Genomic DNA, 18,935 nt, shown 5'->3' on the forward strand with positions numbered 1-18,935 from the left:
TGAGTCAATTATGGTAGACCATCTGAGATGCAAATCTTAGCAGGTCTTCACTCTAATATTCTTCCCTATCAGAACAGATTATTTATTTTAATTATAAAATGCACAGATTTGTCTTCCCAATAACCTCACTGGGAAAGTTGAAAGAAGAGACTGTCACATGCAGCAGCCCCACACCTGAGATGACTTTTCTGGAATAGGTTCATTCTGTAGTGCTTGGAGGGCTTTCATTGCAGCATTGTGTCTAGCAGCTTGCCGAGTCTTTCCTTCCCCAAAAAATTCATTATTTCCTACAGTGAGCTGAACATAAAAGATCTTAGGCATCGGGCAATGATACCTAAAATAAGAAAATAAAAACATTAAAGTTAGTTTAATAAAACCATTCTATAATGATTCATAACTTATTTTGTTTTAAATGATACCAATTATATAATGTACTATACTCTTAATACAATTTTAACCTCAAAAATATACATTTTGGATAAAATGTGAGTCAATACATCTACAGATAATAGCTTATCCTGATGAAAAACACATATAGAATACAACATTAAATATAAAACAATACAGTAAATATTATTTAATCATATCACAGGAGACTTCCTGGAGAGAAGTTTTCAGTTAGATTTTGACAGAAGTAAGCGAATGGTCTGGTGAAGCTACAACAGAGTCTGGGACAGGCAAGACTGTTCAGGTGACAACATATAGATTACTGTGCTTTTTGCAGAAGACAATTATGAATAGAAATACAGGGGCAGAGAAATGGACTGAGTACAATGCAAAGTAATAAGGAGAGTAGGTTCAGCATAAGGATAAGGAGTTTAGGCCAATTATTAAGCAGGAAGTGCTATATTCATACATTTTACAGTGACTGAGGTAATGATGCATGACTAAAAAGCTCAATAATGCAGATATGAAGGAATAACAAAGGCTGTAAGAAGGAAGAAAACCCCAAAAGAAATTAAGGAGAAAAAATTAAGAAGATACGTAATAAAAATCCATTAATTCAGCAATTGTTTATGGAGTGTCTTCTATATGACAGGGGACTACGGCAATGAACAAAAACACTTACATTAGAGTAGGGAAGATAAACAATAAGATAAATTGCAGAATTATCGAGTATATTAGAAATAGATGTATGCAAAAGTAAACAGGGAAGGGTTCAAAGGTGTCAGGGAGGTAGGTTTTAGATAGGGTGGCCAAGAGAGGTTTCCTAGAGAAAATATCAATTGTGTAAAGACCTGAGGTAAGTGAGGGAACAAGCCATGCAGGCATCTGGGACAGTATTTGTGAAGCAGAGAGAATACCAGCAGCAAGGGCAGCCAGGCAAGAGAGTGCCATGCACGTTCAAGTAACTCGGAGGAGGCCTGTCTGGCAAAAGTTTAGAGAATCAGGAGATAAAAAGCTGGGGGATGAGAAGAAGTGACCAGATTTCCATAAGGCCTTCCCTACAGATCACTGTAAGCATCTTTTACCCTGAGTGAAATGACCAGCCACTGTAAGGTTTTGCACAGAGAAGTAACATAATCTGACTTACCTTTTAGAATAACCATCTACTATTCTGAAGACACACTGTAGGGGAACGATGCGGAGGCAAGGATATCTCCTAGGCTACTGAGATAATCCAGGGGAAAGGTGACTGTGGCCTGAACTAGGGTGTAGCAATGAAAAGAATGAGAAGTGAAGGTTTCTAGACAAATTTTGAAAGTAGAGACGATGGGTTTACCCAAAGGCTGCCTATGGAATATGAGAAGGAAGTCAGGGTGACATCAGGGATTTGGAACTAAGTAACTGGAAAATGGACTACCCATCTATTGAGACAGTGAAGACTGCAAAAGAAATCGGTTTGCTGGGGGTGGATCTCAGCGGCTCTGTTTTGGAGACGTTCAATTATTAGGCCTATTAGCTATCCAAGTGTAGATGTCAACTGGACAACTGAATTTATTAGTCTGGACTTCAGGAAAGAGGTCCAAGATAGAGAAGAAAGTTGGGAATCACCAATATATATGGGTGGTATTTAAAGGCATAAAACAATGAGAACTGCATGGGAGGGTGTGATAGGAGAAAAGCCAAGCAAGCACAACATCCTTCCTGAAAGCCAAACAGGAAAAAAGTCTGTCAAGGAGAAGGGAGGGATTAATTGCATCTAATGCTACTAACAGGTCAAGTAAAATGAGGACTGAGAAATACGGCCACTGAATTGAGCAACTTAGCAAAATAAATAATCGATTTTGATGAAATGGTGGAATTCCAATTGTAATGCCGAAAAATCACTGGAGTGATTTTTAACTCCAGCGCTAAAAAAATGTTTGTTTCCAAGCAAAAAGAAGTGCAACTGAGGTCCTACTTTATTTTAGATAATTACTGGACATCCAAGTAGTGACGCTGTATATTCAACCTGAGATAAACTGGAAAGAGCCCATCATGTAGGAATTCACTAGGCAGATGGGACTAATCAATGAAGGTTTACTGAAGGTGAATAACTAGAAATGCTGATTGGTACTGAAGATGCAGATTTGCAAGGCAATAATTGAAACCATGCAAGTGGATAAGCACCTGGAAAGGGTAAGTGTAAAGGAATCAAAAAGGAGCCTAAGGGTAAGAACTGATTAATGCCTATGATCAAAGTGCTAGGGAAACAATAGACAGCAGTGAAGGAGATGAAAAGGGGTCAAAGTTAGGAGAAAAATTACAACACAATGTCAGGGACAGGAGTAATTAAGAGTCAAGTGAAGGGGAGGAATTCAGAGCATGAAAAAAAGAAAAAGTCGATGTTTAAAACGCTTGACTTAAATTTTCTTGAACTATAGTTTTCTATTAAATTAAGATAAAGCATTTTAAATGTGTTTTCATTATATGTCATATGTTCTTTTTTAATTAGCAAATATAAAAAGTTAAATTAAAAATCACAGTATTTTAACATGCAAAGGCTAAAAAGCATTAAAAAATCACAATCTTTTTTGTTTTTTTGGTTACGATAACTAAATAGGGTGCTGAAATGCACAATTTCCTGTCATCTATTTTATTTTAATCCCTTTAATGCAGAAATTTATTTTAATCCCCTTAGTGCAGAAATCTGACAGACTAATATGAATAATGCTGCTCATCTTTACTTTGTGTTTCACAAAATTCAATTTTCCCACCTCCACAGAACTTTTATTTGTAACGTTTGTTTATAAACTTATGTTTATTTTTAACTGGTTCTATTATAAAATTTTAAAACAGACAACTTGAAATCAGAAATTTACTCCTGAACTGAGATCTTATATGGCAAACTTTCACCATAGAGCAAATGTTTACAATTAATTATAAACTTCTGAAAATAGAAGGTCCACAACTGAAATGCTAACAGACCTTTAACTACAGTAGAGGGAGTGGGCACCACTATAATCACTAAGGCCTGCTGACAATTACAAAACTCATTTTGGTTTGCCACAGAGACAAACAAAATTTCTGTTCATTACAACTTTACTGGAATATGATGTCATAACACATAACCATACTGAAACAATCTGCTGATTTTCTGGCCAAAATATTAATTGCACACCAAAGAGCCCTTGGGGCCTCTCCCTTTTTGGTCATCAAATATGGCTCGATGTATGTGTATGTGCATGCACATGGATATATATGTATATATAAATTGTACTGTGTAAGTGTCAGAGGAAAAATTAAGTATGTTGCATTTTTAACATAAAAAGTAAAAATTCTGGCACTAACAACAGGAAATCCCAAGACTGGATGCCTGACTTATTTCATTCTGTTTCACTTCATCCTTTTACTCAACAATGATTCTTAATAATATACCCCACATGGTTTGAATATCTTATGTATCACATCTCCTCATACTATCATGACAATTAAGATTAGCCAGAGCACTCTCATTAATGGCATCCAGACTGAATTACAGGGGAGAATGATGCAGAATGGTTCTTGTGTGTTAGGTCTGGTCTCAAAATACTTACTTCCTTTGGTAAAGAAACACCCAAAATTTATTAACTATAAAGGTTGATATGTTCTACTTAATGGAGTTCCTTCTATTTTTACTTATTTCAAATATTAGGCTCACTTTTGGTAAGGTACTTGATATAGTCTGGCTGCGTCCCCACTCAAAATCTCATCCTGAATTGTAATCCGAATTGTAATCCCCATGTTTCATGGGAGGGACCTGGTTGGAGGAAAGTGAAATGGTTTCCCTCATGGTGTTCTCATGACGGTGACTGAGTTCTCACAAGGTCTGGTGGTTTTATAAGTGTCTGGCATTTCCCCTACTGGCATGCATTTCCTTTCCTGCTGCCCTGTGACGAGGTATCTTCCGCCATGACTGTAAGTTTTCTGAGGCCTCCCTAGCCATGTAGAACTGTGAGTCAACTAAACCTCTTTTCTTTATACATCACCCAGTCTCAGGTATTTCTTCATAGCAACATGAGAACAGGCTAATACAGTACTTATAAGTGCTGTACATATTTTTACAAATTAGTATATTTACCTAATCAGACAGAGCTATTCTTAAATGATTTTCTCCAGTAGAGTTTTGTGGTCAATATTTAGATCCTCATAATGACTACTGATAAAAGATGAACCACAAAAACTCACTCACCCAGGTTATTTAATTTGCAGGGTCAAATGAATGAATTTCCTTTGGATCCCAAAAACGTCTTGAGATTTGGCCTACCCCCAGCCTCCAAAGTGTAATCCTACTTTCATCAGAATTATCTTCTATGCTTGTTAAAAATGCAGATTCCTGTGATCCAACCCTGATCTGCTGCATCAAGAGTTTCTGGGGATGGAACCATAGTTTTAAGCTGCCCTGCTGACTCTCTGCACAATAAAGGTCCAAAATTATCACCATATCCCACTTGGCAATTGCTTCAAATGCCATTCAAGAAAGAGACCACACACATTCCTTACTGCACAATGGTTAGGTCTTTCACATTTCTTTTTCATTTAATCCTCACTGCAGCCTGATGAGACAGGAGATGTTCCCAAGGTCACCTTAAGAATGCCCCCAAAAGAGCTGCTGCAAGTCAAATTTAAGTCTGCCTAACTGCAGAATCCAGGAAACTCCTTACGGACTTTCCTTAAAATCTGCTTTATCTTCTTTCATTTTTGTTCATTAAATTGTCTATCTTCTTGGCAGGCCAGAGAACCTAATGCAAGGGATCTAAACTAAGACCCACTAATAGACTTCAGAGATGTTTTATTGAATGAATGGCTGCTGAAACACCATGACAAAACACTGTGTTTCTGCAGCCTGTCAGATCAAAAAGAGACACAAGTGCATGATATAAAATCACACTGAAACATCAGAATGATGAGCATTATGTGCCACACTACTTAACAGCCTAAACTTGAGAAAGGCTGCTTACAAGGCCTTTTTATCCCCATGCCTCCTTGTCTTCCATCTGCTGGAAGTCTTGCAAAAAATAAATAAAATTGTAAATAAAATAAAATAAAATCTTCCTTTTATTTAGATCTCAAACAAACCTGGAGATGCAGCCTATCTTCAAGATACCACGAGTCAATATAACAGTAAAGAAAGAATGTATATTGATTCCTTTAATAATTGACATTCTATTAGTTTTGTTTTTTGAGGAAAGATTTTACATTCACTTATATTTGACTGTTAGTTGTAACAACTTTTTATACCACATATCCTTGCCATCCTCCCTAAAGTTAATTCATTTAAGGCCCTCTTTATGGATTCATTTTCTACTATCTTTCTAAACAACTAAAATCTGTATGTCCTCCCTACCATTCTGTGACTGCTTTATACTCCAACATCTCCGGTTTCCTAAGTATCATTTTTACAAGGTGAGAAAGACATATTCCAAATAACATTAGGATTTTTACAAATTGAAAAATAATTACCTCATTCTATTTGATAGCATTATTCATAAATCTCACCCCAGCTTAAACATTCGTATCTCCCTTACATACTTACATCTTAAAATATATGAAAATGCTATCTTCTGATCTAATAAGGAGAGGCTTTGGATTTCTGTGTTTATTTCTAACACTGACTGGAAACAGAAATGTCACTTAACCTTTCTATCTCAGTTTACTTATCTGCAAAATATTTGTAGAATTTATGTTTAAAGAACCCTAAAGGCCAAAACTAAGAATTCAAATGACATGTTGATTATTTTGACTCTTTGTACACTTTTGGAACTGCTAAGCATTCTTTTTCCTGCTGTAGAAAAATAACAGGTTTTTATCATAAAGCTATAAAATAGTCCTTGGCACATTTTCAAATTTGTATGTATATAAAATGTCTAGATAGGAGACAGTTCTTTCTCTATTCATATCTATAAATTTTGAAAAATATATCTTTTATGAGATCTGTTAATTCTTGAGGAATTTCAAATATTAGGACTGATTAGAAAAGATTCACAGGTCAGCTGAAAATATGCTTTAAGAGGTGTATGGATATTCTATTTTGTTTGTAGAATTACTGTAAGTATATTTTAAATGCCTAGAGGAAAATATAGAAAGATATGCACTAAAAGCTAGGATAGGGTGTTTTGAAATGATAGAATTATAAATGATGTTCTTCCTTCCATAATTTCAAGTTTTAAAAAATAATATGGTAAACTAGAATAAAAATGGAAAAAAAAAACATTTAATTGAAGGAAGTCCACACAAAGGTAAATCTGTGTTCAAAATTAAATTTGATGAATTACTGAAATGACTTATGGAATACAGAAAACAAACCAAGAGAATAAGTAACTTGTACTGCATCACTGACAGTAGTGCCATAATCAGGCTATGCAAAGCACAATATGTTATCAAAGAGCCCTATTATTGTAAACACACAATCACCACCCTCAATCCCATACATGGAACCAACATAAACCTATTCTTATCCCTTCTCTAAATGGATATATAGATAAATCATTATCACATCACCATTATCATAATTAGGGCAAAAACATACAAAGCACTCGCTATGTGCCAGGCACTATTCCAAGCATTTAGATACTAATCTGACTCAATCTTCACAAGCCAACTTCATTTTATAGATGAGGAAATTGAAGAATAGAGACATTCAGTAATCTTCCCAAGGCCGCCCGACTTGAGCCCGCATTTGAGCTCAGGCAGTCTCACTCCAGAGCTCATACTCGTAACTGCTACACTATGCTGCCTCTGAATGAACTGAATAGATGTGCGCCATAAGCTGCAGAAATACTACTATAAACTCTGCAGAAGTCATGCTGGACTTGGAATATCAAAACAACTTAAGTCTCACTAGATGTATGAGATCTGGCAGATTCTGAAGATCTCTAGATCCCTGTATGCCAAAAGTCAGGTGCAGGATATCAGTTGCCAAAGGGAATGCTGGGACACTCTTTAAGTCTAGAGGACCAAGTTGACTGCAAAGTCCTACTTCCTCTCTGCTCATTCTTTGTCTCCTCTTAACCCACCCGTCTGGAGCCCAGGCTTACATGCTACCATAGGGAAATGCAAATCAAAACCACAGTAAGACACCACTTTACACACCCACTAGGATGGTTATGGTTTTAAAAAAAAAAAGTCATAGAGACATGCAAATTGGAACTCTGATACATTCTGGTGGGAATGTAAAATGGTACAGTTGCTTTGGAAAATAGTTTACCAGTTCATCAAAAAATTAAACACAGAATTACCACTTGACCCAGCAATTTCATTTCTAGATATGTACCTAAAAGAAATGAAAACTGGGGTTCAAACAAAAACTTATATGTAAATGTTTATAGCAGCATTATTCCTAACAGTCAAAAAGTAGAAATAACCCACGGATCCTGATAAACAGATAAACAAAATGTGGTATGTTCTTACGATGGAGTGTTATACAGTCATATAGAGGAATGAAGTATAATTACATGCTTCAACATGAATAAACTTACATTACGCTAAGTGAAAGAAGCTAGACACAAAAGGGTACATACCCTATGATTCCATTTAGACAAAATATCCAGAATAGGCAAACCCATAGAGACAGAAAGTAGATCAGTGGTTGCCAGGAGCTGGGAGGACGGAGTTTGGGGAGTAACTGTTAATAGGTATGGAGTTTCTTTTGGGAATGATAGAAATGTTTTGGATTGGATCATGGTGATGGCTGTAAAACACTGTGAATGTACTAAATGCACAATGACTTGTATAGTTTAAAATAGTTAATCTTGTGTTATGTGAATTTTATTTCAGAAATCATTTTTTTTTTAAAATGTTGATACTTCCTAGGGTTCTATTTTGTTTCTCACTGACAAGACAGCTTCTGTAGGTGATCTCAACTACTCCCATTCACATTCTTGACGGACTCCCACAAACTAGCCTACCAAATTTTGTAAATGGAGGTGTAAAACACCTCCCTTTTACACTCTAGGAAGTTACTGACCTGGTCTTCTTCCTACTCTTGTCTAATTGCCAGGGGGTATGTGAATTACATTAATTCAACTAATACTTATTAAGGGCCTACTTCATGCTGGAATGGAGTCTTAGTTTCTAGAGATGGAGGACTGTCCTCAGGAAACCATCAATCAAGTAAGTACACACACACACACACATATATATATCAACAAATGAGATGGGCTAGAAGAAAAATGAAGGACAGTATAGAAAAAGAGTAACAGGGGCTCCTTTAGACAGACATCTGAACACATATTTTGAATAAAGTGAGAATTCTAGGCATGGAAATGCCAGAAAGAAAAACTGCTCTAAGCAAATAAGACAGCGAGTGCAAAGGCCCTGCAGAAGTCACCTGTTGGTTGGTCAATTTTTGAGAAAAAGCAAGTGTTCCTTGTACCTGACAAGCCCTGAATCAAGGAATGATTACTAGGAAACGAGGACTGAGAAGTCACTAGGCAGCAAATTAGAACTTAATTCCACATGACGGAAGCCACTGGAAAGTTTGAAGCAGAAAAGTGGCACAATCTGACATGATTTAAAAAGATCTTGTTGCTATTTACCCAAAGACAGGCAAGAAGAGAATAGCTGGCAGGCCATTGCATAGTACAGGCAAAGTCATCTCTAAAAATAGGAGTCTGAATTGCCCAAGAAAACATAGTAGGATTGCAGGCAGTGCTACAATTTCACTTAAGGATTGTGGTCATTATTTCAAGGTGGACCAGTTAGCGCAGATGTTTTTCTGTAGCTTCCTAGGAGCAAATGCAGCAGAGTCAGAGGAGCTGGAATTAACCAGTTACAGTTTTGCCAAACATTGCTGCTCATTCCAACTGGGAGGTAGTAAACACACAGGAATTACGTGGCCATAGGACTGGTGAGAAATGGGTAATCAACTCCAGTGAAAAGCAGCCACACTGAATCTGGCAGGTAAGGAAAGGGTGCACCCACCCTGGAAGTTCTGCTCAAAGTCTTCAGGTGCTAGAGGACACCACCCTATTTCCTGCCCTCCCACTAGATGTGGGTGGTCAGACAGCATGTGGCAGAAGCCGTACGGTGCGCCTCCCTGTGGTGGCTGATAAGCACAGCAGTGCTGGAAGTGTTTCGACTTTGTAACTACAGCTAGCGCTCGACTTACGACCACGATTGGTTCCGACAGACCGGTCGTAACACGATTTGGTCGTAAGCTGAGTAGGCTGTATGCACGCGGAGATGGTAGTGCTGCCGGAAGCTGGTCCGCACTGTCGTACGCCCAGCTGGGCAACGTTTGTGCTGCCAGACGCGGAGCAGTCATGGCTAGCGAATGTGGTCGTAAAGTCGAATGGTCGTAAGTTGCATAGATCATAAGTCGATCAATACCTGTATGTAGAAGGGTCCCAGGCAGGGTAACCTGGGGCCTCATCTTCCAGTGTGCTGCCACTGTGTTCCCTTGGGTGCTGCAGCAGGCATGTCTGAGAGATAAATGGCTAGCATCATGGAAACCAGCAGAATTGCAGAGTGATGCTGCAGCAATGTGGCGGGGTGGGGGGCGGTGTTGGGGGGGGCGTTCCTTGGAGCAGCATTTCTCAAGTGGGATCCCACATAGAAAACACCAGAGTCCTCTTAACAGGGTCTAGAAACACTTGCTAAAAAGTAGATTCAGGGCTGACTGAAGTGATTCAGGATGGAGTCCAGGAATGTGCACATTACCTAACAGCCTAGGTGGTTTTTACACATGCTACAGATTGAGAATGGCCTCCTCACAGGGGCCTTTTTCCCTTTATGTGAATATGAAGGCTTCTGATTCCTGAATATCAACTTTGTACTCATGTGCCTTACAGAGTGCTCTTCCTGTCTTTAATGGTATTTTAGTTAATTCTCTCACAGTTTCTCAAGAAAAAAACTATGATTTTTCCTATTATTTCCAGTATGTGTTTTTCCTATTTCTTTCCTCAATTTACTAATTTCGTTGGTCCAAACTTACAAAAGAATACTAAATAGTAGCTGATAAAGAGTATTCTTACTTCTTACTTGAATGAGAACACAGCTAGGATATACCCATTAAACCTTGCAACAACAACAACAAAAAACACTGACAGTGTAGACAGAGGAAGTATTTTTAGGTTTAGAAAAAGATCTACTGGATTTAAGTTCCAGCTATTAGATCTATAAAGACTTTGGGCAAAAAGCCTTACATTCTATAGGAGCCATCAGTAATAAGAACAATTTTGTCTGTATCAACTTTCAACTTTATTCAAGTGGCAAGCCAGTTGAAAATTATTACACTTTTCATGAAATATAGCATACCTGTGTACTGCGGGACAATTTTCAAATAGATATATAAGTTTACACATATACTTTGCAATTCAAAAACCAACAATTTTTTAAAATATAAGTTTTGTGTGTGTGTGTTTTGGTTTTTTGTTTGCTTTTGAAACAGGGTCTTACCCTATCACCCAGGCTAAAGTACAGTGCATGATCACAGTTTTCTATTTTTTTTTTTTTTTTTTTTTTTTTTTTGGGCGGGGTTTAGCTCTCGTTACCCAGGCTGGAGTGCAATGGTGCCATCTCGGCTCACCGCAACCTCCGCCTCCTGGGTTCAGGCAATTCTCCTGCCTCAGCTTCCTGCGTAGCTGGGATTACAGGCCACCATGCCCAGCTAATGTTTTGTATTTTTAGTAGAGACGGGGTTTCACCGTGTTGACCAGGATGGTCTTGATCTCTTGACCTTGTGATCCACCCGCCTCGGCCTCCCAAAGTGCTGGGATTACAGGCTTGAGCCACCGTGCCCGGCCGATCACAGTTAACTACAGTCTCAACCTGCTGAGCTCAAGCAATCCTCCCACCTCAGTCTCTCAAGTAGCTGGGACCACAAGCGTGTGCCATCATGCCTGGTTAATTTTTTCTTTTCTTTTTTGAGAGACAGGGTCTCCCTATGTTGCCTAGGCTGGCCTTGAATTTCTGGGCTCAAGTGATTCCCCCAACTCAGGCTCCCAAAATGCTGAGATTACAGGCATGAGCCACTTTGCTCAGCCACTTTTAACTTTTTGATATATATTTATATTAAATACTGCATTCCAGTAATCTAATAACAGAATCTTAAGTACTAAAAAACTTATGGAAAATATGGCTTATCATTTCTTTGAGTTCTAAGAATATTCCTATTATTTAATTCCAGCACGAGATATCATCTTTGGTTAAGAGTCCTCTGAGAATGCACTTTGAAAACAACTGGTGTGAAAAATCTCACAAGTCCTTCCCAGCAACAAAAGGATTAATGAAACGAGCTCTAGAAAATACTTATACTTCTGTCTCTCCATTAAGTCCACAAGCATATGTTTTTGAGAAGTGTTAAAAGTATAAAAAAGCAAGAAGGTATAAAAGATGCAAACATACTGGATTTTTTAAAACGGGGTTTACACTCTTTTTAGATAAATTAATTTTATAATGCCTGTATGTAATAAAAGATTCAAATGGATAATTACCTCTGCACTAAAATCTTCCAAGAAGTTTACAAACTGTTTGCTTCGTTACAATGTCCACCCCCGGCATCTACTCCAGTGCTTTTGCTGATCAGAATTAACTATCAACTTTGGATGTTTGCCCACTTCATATACTCCCAAAAGTAACATGGAGACATTACATCAGTGGTACTGCAGAAAGATTAATGTGCTTTGTTTGGAGATGCAAACTAATTATACTTGCTGCAAACTTCTAGTATTCTGTCTCTTTCACTCAGATCTAAATGAATTTCGTCATACATTTGCATACAGTTTAATGATAACAATAATGTGTAGTTAATAGATGCTCACTGGAACATAAAAAATTTACTTGGCATTTTCCCAACTAATTGTTTTTACAGCTTGACTTCACTTTATACATTAGGTGCATTCATAAAAAGGTTTACATAAAGCAAATATTTTCATACTAAATCCCATTTTCCCACTGTTGCCCAATATTAAATCTTGAGTTTTATTTCTATAGGAAAATGTTGGCTCCAACACATCATAAAAATTATAATTAAAAATCTAAACATGTATGCCAAGGAATAGGTATATTTAACACATTATTTTATAAAACACTTTATCCTCTCACCTGCAATAAGAATTAATCTGAAAGATAATCATTGTGTTTCATAGTCTCATAATCATTAGAAGGACACATATGTTTAAAAAAACAACTGCAGGGTTTTAAAGTGGCTTCATAGAAACTAAAAGTAGAAATATAATTTATTAGCTGGAATTGCCGCATGGAGATGTCCTGTCAGATTTTAGGCAATGCAAGTAGTCTCAGATCATTGACAATAATCATTTAAGGGTCTTAGAAATTTCTTCGGCTATGAGTAATACATTTTGGGGGTTCATTACAATCCATACCAGATGACTTACTGGAATTACACAAATTATTTGGAGCCAATACCACTGTCTGACTCAAAGGCCACTTTTCTCTTCTGAGGCAGGGTCTCCCTCTGTCACCCAGGCTAGAGTGTAGTGCTGTGATCATGCCTCACTGCAGCCTTAACTTCCAAGGCTCAAGCAATCCTCCCACCTCAGCCTCCCAAGTAACAGGGACCACAGGCGTGCACCGCCACACCTGGCTAACTTTTTTTATTTTTATGTTTTATAGAGATGATTTTTCAGCGAAATAGGAAAAAGAACTTGCTCAACTACTGGATCCTTTTATACTATTTAATATTAAAAGTATATTAAAAAAGCAACATTTGCTTAAATAGTACAGTACCTGGAACTTTTAGAAAACTCTTCCACTTTTAACTTAAAGTCCCGTGGGTTAACACTAAACAATTTACAATTTTCAGTTATTTTAAATTATTTTAAAAAATTTTCCTGCACAAATCCTCTGGGGAATGCAGTAGGTGGATTTCAATTATCTATGCTCTCCTTTTCCTGCACTGCTGCAGATACTCAAGGTATGTTTTTATATCAGTTCGTCAGCACGAACTGTGGCTCTTATTCCAGGAAGCAAATCAGCTGAGAACTATCCAATCCTCTTTATCTTTGCCATGTACCCTGAAGTAAAACACAGCAATGAATAAGGGAGACGATATTGGTAAAGAGACGACACCGCTAGCCAGTCTTACTACCACACATAGGAAGAGGCTGAGGTTATACTTAGAACTTTGAATAGCTAACAGTTCTGGCCTCATATTATGATAGTTTATTCCTGTTCACAACACGAATATGTATATTTTAGTCACACTAAATACAAAGTGTGGCCAAAGACATTCTTTTCTGTGGACAAAACAGTTTTTGAAGATATTCTGAAATAAGTCAGTCTTCATGATATCCTACTAGTTAGTGCAGCGTAGCAGAAAAAGCACACGTTTTCAAGACATGTTACTCATGGGCTAAAGAGCCAGCTCAGTCCCTTTCTGGCTGTGTCACCCTGAGTAAGATACATGCTGTGTCAGAACATAGTAAGCCCAGGAAAATAGTTGGTTGAACTCTTCCCTTCTTGGTAACGAATCCATCAGCCTTCTTTGATATTCTACAATGTTTCTATGAAGCTTCAGCATCTCTCAAGCTTTTGGTTATTCCCTGTAAAGTGTACCCTTAGCCACCAGCTCCTGGGGGAGGTCCATGAAATATCTGCGGTTACGCTGGCAGAATCTCTAGACTTTCATTTCATATGTTCTGTGGCACCCCCAGTTTCCCATTAGTACTTGTACCATACCAGGGAAAACACCACTTCATGAGTGTCTAGGAGATTTGATATTTGGTTCACTGGTCACTCAAGGGTGCCAATCTAGGCCAGGCACAGTGGCTCACACCTATAATCCCAGCACTTTAGGAGGCCAAGGCAGGAGGATCACTTAAAGCCAGGAGTTTGAGACCAGCTTGGCCAAAAGAGCGAGACTCAGTCTCTACAAAAATGTAAACAATTATCTGGGCATGATGGTACGCCCTTGTAGTCCCAGCTACTCAGGAGTGGAGGCAGGAGCACTGCTTGAGCCCAGGAACTCAAGGGTCCAGTGAGCTCAGCTTCAACTGTACCCTTGCAGTTGGGTAGCACTGCACTCCAGCCTGGGCAACAAAGTGAGATGTCATCTCTGAAAAAAAAAAAAAAAAAAAAAAAAAAAAAGAGGAAAAAAAAAAGAATGCCAATGTACTTCAAAATACCAAGCAGTGTGCAGAAGATAAGCTGATAAATTCAGATATTATAAAAACCAGTAGAAACCAACTAAATAAGTCTCTGGAATAATTTAATGTAAAATAATGAATAACATTACTACAATTTTTAAAAATTCTCTTTGTCTTATGTCTTAAAGGCCATTTATTTACATGTTTGGGGTTCTGTTCTATACAGACTGTTCTGTGACCCATCAGTCAATTACAGTACAGGAGTCTAGTAACTCATTTATCTTTAAAGAAGTGCATCTTGACCAGAGAACATGAGAATGTCAACAAATCATAAGGAAATAGATAATGCAAATTGGTCAAGGTCCTTGTAATTGAAGCCAAGAAAAAGCCTGGGAAATTAATGCATAATAAGCTCCCAGGAAACTCAAACTGAGAAAAGCAGTAAGCCATGATGAGAATAATACCTGAGATGATTAAACATATAGTCCAAACATTACTGCCTACGATCCTAAATCTCACCCAGCCGTGAAAGAGAACAGCCAAAGAGCTGAGGTGCTCATCTGGATCTCAATTAGAGAGAGGAGGGATAAGCAAGGAGCAGGGAGAGAGGGAGGGAAAGAGTGAGAGCACACAAGCATGTGCAAGAGAACAAGGGCAAAAGATACCTGCTGACAGTAGGTATAATATTAAGAATATTTTATTATATTGTATTAAAAATATAGACTATTGAAAATCCCCATAAGGTGAGAATATAAGATCGTTTTATTTTCATTTTAAAATGAATATGTAAACAACTAGTAAGTTCAGTACATTAAAAAAAGTTGTCTTGCTGCCTTTGCTGATTTGGAGAAAGCCTGCCACATATTTTTACAAAGACAGGATGCCAAGCAAACCAGTAAGTCATTCAAACTCAGTATATATAAGGTTCCTTAAGTATTTCAAGACACAACATGAAGAGTTCTGAAAATCTGAGACCCACATGGGAGTAAAGCAAGAATGTATTTTAAGCAAATTTGCTTATTGTTCTCCTGAAAAACTCACTGAAGTAAACAAAAAAAGGTTTGCAAATAAGACCAAATAATCCAATTTACAGAGGATGACACTTCTTATGAGACTTAAACAGAAACCGGCAACACAATCTGAGCTTATAAGACTCTGAGAACTCCAAAGGAGGAGAGTGATCAAGACTGACAAGAGCATGACCACGGTGATCTCTCAGGAAGCTAAAATCACCCCAGTTATGCATAAGAAATTCTGGCCAGAAACTGAACACTTCAGAGCTAGTGAACCCCTGATAGAATCAAACGGATGAAGAGCTAAACTTATAATCTTAGTTGTCACTTGACTCTTATTTTATCAAAATGTAATTCTAATATAATCAAAATAAGTATATCCTGTTACTTACCAAATTTAGAAAGGCCAGACTCCCTTACAAATGCTTGAGAACCCTCTATTAGACCTCATAATTCCTCAACAAAGGGAAAAGTTTAGAGTAAATGATACGCATACTATTCCAGTAGTGTTCTCGCAAGGCTACAAAAGGGATTGATTTCTGCTTATACACAGGGAAAAAGGGAGTTGTATTCACTGCAGCCCTAGTGTATGGTATCTAGCATTGCACCTAGCACTTAAAAGGAGTTCACTAAATATTTGTTAAATGAAGGACAGGTTATAGCTAACAATTACTGAGTGGTTTACTATATGCTGGCACTGGGCATACAGTAAGTCATCTAATCCTCACAATAGTCTGATGAGGTAAATACATATTGTTATTATTTCCATTTTATAGTTGAGGAAACTGAAAAACAGAGAAAATAAGTTGCTTGCCCTAGGTGGAGTCAGGTTTCAAATGAAGGCAGAGTGGCTCCACAGCCCCCTAACCGCAATATTACATCACTATATTCCTCTCAACGTAAAAGTGAATGATTGCAAGAGAGACAGGACCAGCAAGGGCCAGGTTCTCAGCTACGTGGGAGTAAAGCAATCAGGACTAGGAGAAGGACAAGTTCAAAGTAAAAGTGAAGAAAGAGACCCAAGCATCTAAGATCACCTCCCTCTTAACTTCCACACTGCATTTCAACAGAAGAAAAGGCTGGCCAACTGGCACCTCCTTAATTGCCTTCCTTTAGATAGCAGGTATAGTATGGGGGAATCTTTCCAGAAGGCATTGTTTTTATTTAAACAAGATCAAACCTCCTCCTACTCCATCCACCAAGACCCTTTCACGTGTAATTTCTAAGGCTGTAAACCCAAGACCCTTTCATGTGTAATTTCTAAGGCTGTAAACCCAAGACCCTTTCACGTGTAATTTCTAAGGCTGTAAACCCAAGACCCTTTCACGTGTAATTTCTAAGGCTGTAAACCCAAGACCCTTTCACGTGTAATTCCTAAGGCTGTAAGCCTATATATACAGGCAGAGCTTCTCTTTATTAGATAAGCTTGGCTGTTACACAACTATGTTGACTTGCTCCCAGCCGAGATAAATCACCTCTTCCTTCCTAGTTCGCTGTCCGATTCTCCTGCTTCAGAAGGATGCATGTGAGATCCTGACAGGGAAGTGCTGGGAGTGAATGTACTTTGTGACTATAGGCTCCAAGGACCTCTTAACATTCGGTGTGATCTAACCTTAGGATGGGCTAGATCACTGGTTTCATCTCTGCCTATACACTGGAAGTACATGAGGAGCTTTAAAAAATACTGAGGACTCTGCAGGAATTGGGTAAATTTTTCAAAAAATGCTGAGGACAAGTCAGTAAGAAAAAGACCATTGAGGCCAGGCGCAGTGGCTCATGCCTATAATCCCAGCACTTTGGGAGGCTGAGGTGGCTGGATCACCTGAGGTCAGGAGTTCAAGACCACTCTGGACAACAAGGTAAAACCTCGTCTCTATTAAAATACAAAAATTAGCTGGGCATGGTGGTGGGTACCTGTAATTCTAGCTACCTGGGAGGCTGAGGCAGGAGAATTGCTTAAACCCAAGAGGGGGAGGCTGCAGTGAGCTGAGGTCATGCCACTGCACTCCAGCCTGAGTGACAGAGCGAGACTCCAACTAAAAAAAAAAAAAAAAAAAAGACCATTGAATTAACAGAAAAAATAGCACAGGTTGTAAACTTAAGGCCACAGAAAAGGAAATATTAATGACTTTAAGATGATGTTCAACCTCATTCATAATTAAAGAAATGCAAATTAAAATGCCAAAGAGATATCATTCTTCACCTATTATAGTGGTGAAGAACTCCAAAACACTCAAAACAGCCTCATCTCTAGTCTAGATAATTGTAATAACCTCCCAACTGCTCTGTTAACCAGCAAAATGGTTCTTTCAAAAATGAAAGTCAGATCACATCACTGTGTTGCTCAAAACCTACACTGGTTTTGCATTTCATTCACAGCAGTAGCCAGAGTCTTTACAATGGCCTACAAGGCCTTACATAAATGTGGCTCTCAGTCATATCTCTGGCTTCTTATAGCCCTCACCGCTTCACTTACTCCTCCTCTAGCCACACTGTCCTCCTTCCTGCTCCTCAAACATAGCAGACAAGTCTCTACCTTAGGGCCTTTACAATGGCTCATCTCCTGCTTCTCCCCCAGACAACCTCAAGGCTCACTCTCTCACCTTCTTAAAGTCTTTGCTGAAATCTCACCTCTCAATAAGACCCCTCGATTTCAAATAGTAATTCCCATCCCTTTACTCAAATAGGGCTCTACTCTTCCTATATAGCACTTTTCACTTTCCAACCTATTATACAATGTACTTGTATTTATTTTTCATTGTCTATCTCCCCCAACTAGAACATAAAACTTCACGAGTGCAGAAATGTCTGTTAATGTACTCCAAGTATCCATAAGAATGTCTCACGATGTGCATGTATAAAGTTATATTCTGCAACATTGATACAGCAGAAGATTCAAAACAACTAAATGTCCATGAATGCAGGACTAAGAGGTTAAATAAATTACGGAGAAATCACACAGTGGGATACTAAACAGTTCTTCAATTAAAAAAGCAGTAACCCTATTTCCAGTATTGCCAAGCAAACTCTTACTGAGCTGATTCTCCTTCAGGAAACATTAAACTCTGAACAAATTGTGAAAAGCAATCATCTAAAGGTGCCAAAAAGTGAATAAAACAGGTGGATACTGGAGGCAAGTTAACATCTGGAAAAAGGGAACAGCATAAGATGCATTTCTCTCCCCTCTTTTTTTTTTAATTTTAATAGCTTGAATTTGAAGGCAGGCCCCAGTCTGTTCCATGTGAGATAGCTAAAATGCCACTAGACAACAGTCTTACTGGTTTGAAGACCCAGAGATAAGGGCTCATGTTCCACAGCCTCTGGAATGTGAAGGAGGAAATCTTAGAAATAAAAAATCTGGAGAGAGAGGGAGCTTCATATTCTATGTACAAAATTGTCTCAATCTCTATCTGACCCCTGAACTACACACACACACACACACACACACACACACACACACACACACACACAC

At 38.2% G+C, this 18,935-nt stretch overlaps 1 protein-coding gene across 25 annotated transcripts in view; it reads right to left on the reverse strand.

The window, feature by feature from the left end:
* Positions 1–18,935, reverse strand: part of STAU2 (staufen double-stranded RNA binding protein 2) — a 342,658-nt gene that overhangs the window by 198,053 nt on the left and 125,670 nt on the right. For all 25 annotated transcript variants that reach the window (XM_032271043.1, XM_032271042.1, XM_032271048.1 and 22 more), the window contains one exon: positions 175–334. In XM_032271043.1, the coding sequence (XP_032126934.1) occupies positions 175–334 (160 nt within the window). The remainder of the gene's footprint in view (positions 1–174; positions 335–18,935) is intronic.

The sequence above is a fragment of the Sapajus apella genome, unplaced genomic scaffold (assembly GCF_009761245.1).
Source record: "Sapajus apella isolate SASKATOON/1434 unplaced genomic scaffold, GSC_monkey_1.0 scaffold222, whole genome shotgun sequence".
Classification (NCBI taxonomy): Eukaryota; Metazoa; Chordata; class Mammalia; order Primates; family Cebidae; genus Sapajus; species Sapajus apella.